The sequence below is a fragment of the Tupaia chinensis genome, unplaced genomic scaffold (genome assembly GCF_000334495.1).
Source record: "Tupaia chinensis unplaced genomic scaffold, TupChi_1.0 Scaffold000283_2, whole genome shotgun sequence".
NCBI lineage: Eukaryota > Metazoa > Chordata > Mammalia > Scandentia > Tupaiidae > Tupaia > Tupaia belangeri.
This window is the reverse complement of record NW_006159767.1, coordinates 441,330-442,216: the sequence shown is the minus strand read 5'-3', so window position 1 is coordinate 442,216 and position 887 is coordinate 441,330. Positions and strand designations below refer to the sequence as shown.

The following is an 887-nucleotide window of genomic DNA, read 5'->3' as shown; positions in this document are numbered from 1 at the left end:
TCTCACTTTCTGTCTCTCTCTGTCTTTCTGGTGAGCACACGAGCCCTATAGCAAAAACCTCTCCCACCCAAAAAAAAAAAAAAAATACACACACATACACACCAGGCTCATGCCCAAAATCCCTAGTGGAGAACGGAGAAGGGACTGCGGCGTGGCCAGCTGCCCCGAGGGTGATTTCTCTCTCTCTCTCTGGCAAGTGCACACACCCTATGGCAAACCCCGCCCTCCCCCTGTTAGTTATTTTTAATCCCACCCAATTCACCTCCCTTGACCACACTCGGGCCATTTAATTTTCAGTTAACGTAGGGACAGCGTCTCTACCCCACAGAACGGTGAAGGAGGGGCCTACCTGACCAAGACGACCGTGAGCCTCCAGAAGGACTCCTCCCAGCTGGGCCCCGGGACCACGTCGGCGCACACGGGCAGCAGGTGGTGCGGGAGGGTCACGTTGAGGGTGAAGTGGAATTCCAGCCGGGCGGCGCTCACGAGGGTCAGCTCGCGGACGACCCAGGAAGAGGTAAAGTCGGGCGTGAACCTGTTCGAATGCACCTTTATGAGCACCTGCTCTCATTTGCATCAGGAAGCAGAATTAGCATCGTGGCAGCGAGGTTTCAGGTCGCCATGACACCTGCCCACAGAACAGGGTGACAGGACTTTCCCGACGACCCGGTACTTCCACGAAGGCGACTGGAGAGCTTCCGCCAGTGAAAAACTTTTCCCCCCCATCGATAAATCCATCCCAAACTAAAACGAAGTTCCAACCCAACGCTTACACGATGCTGATGTCGCGGGACGTGTTGGGGTCCAGGGAAAACGGGTGACAGTCCCGTACTTCGAACCCATAGCCTTGGCAGTTGTACCCGTTAATTTTCAGAGAGGACACCGTT

At 55.2% G+C, this 887-nt stretch overlaps 1 protein-coding gene across 1 annotated transcript in view; it reads right to left on the bottom strand.

Moving 5' to 3' along the window:
* The window catches only part of TMEM131L (transmembrane 131 like), a gene marked incomplete in the record, with an annotated part of 83,840 nt that overhangs the window by 33,511 nt on the left and 49,442 nt on the right, over positions 1-887 (bottom strand). Inside the window, 2 exon segments of the mRNA XM_027772572.1 lie at positions 350-535; positions 774-887. Of these exon segments, the coding sequence (XP_027628373.1) occupies positions 350-535; positions 774-887 (300 nt within the window).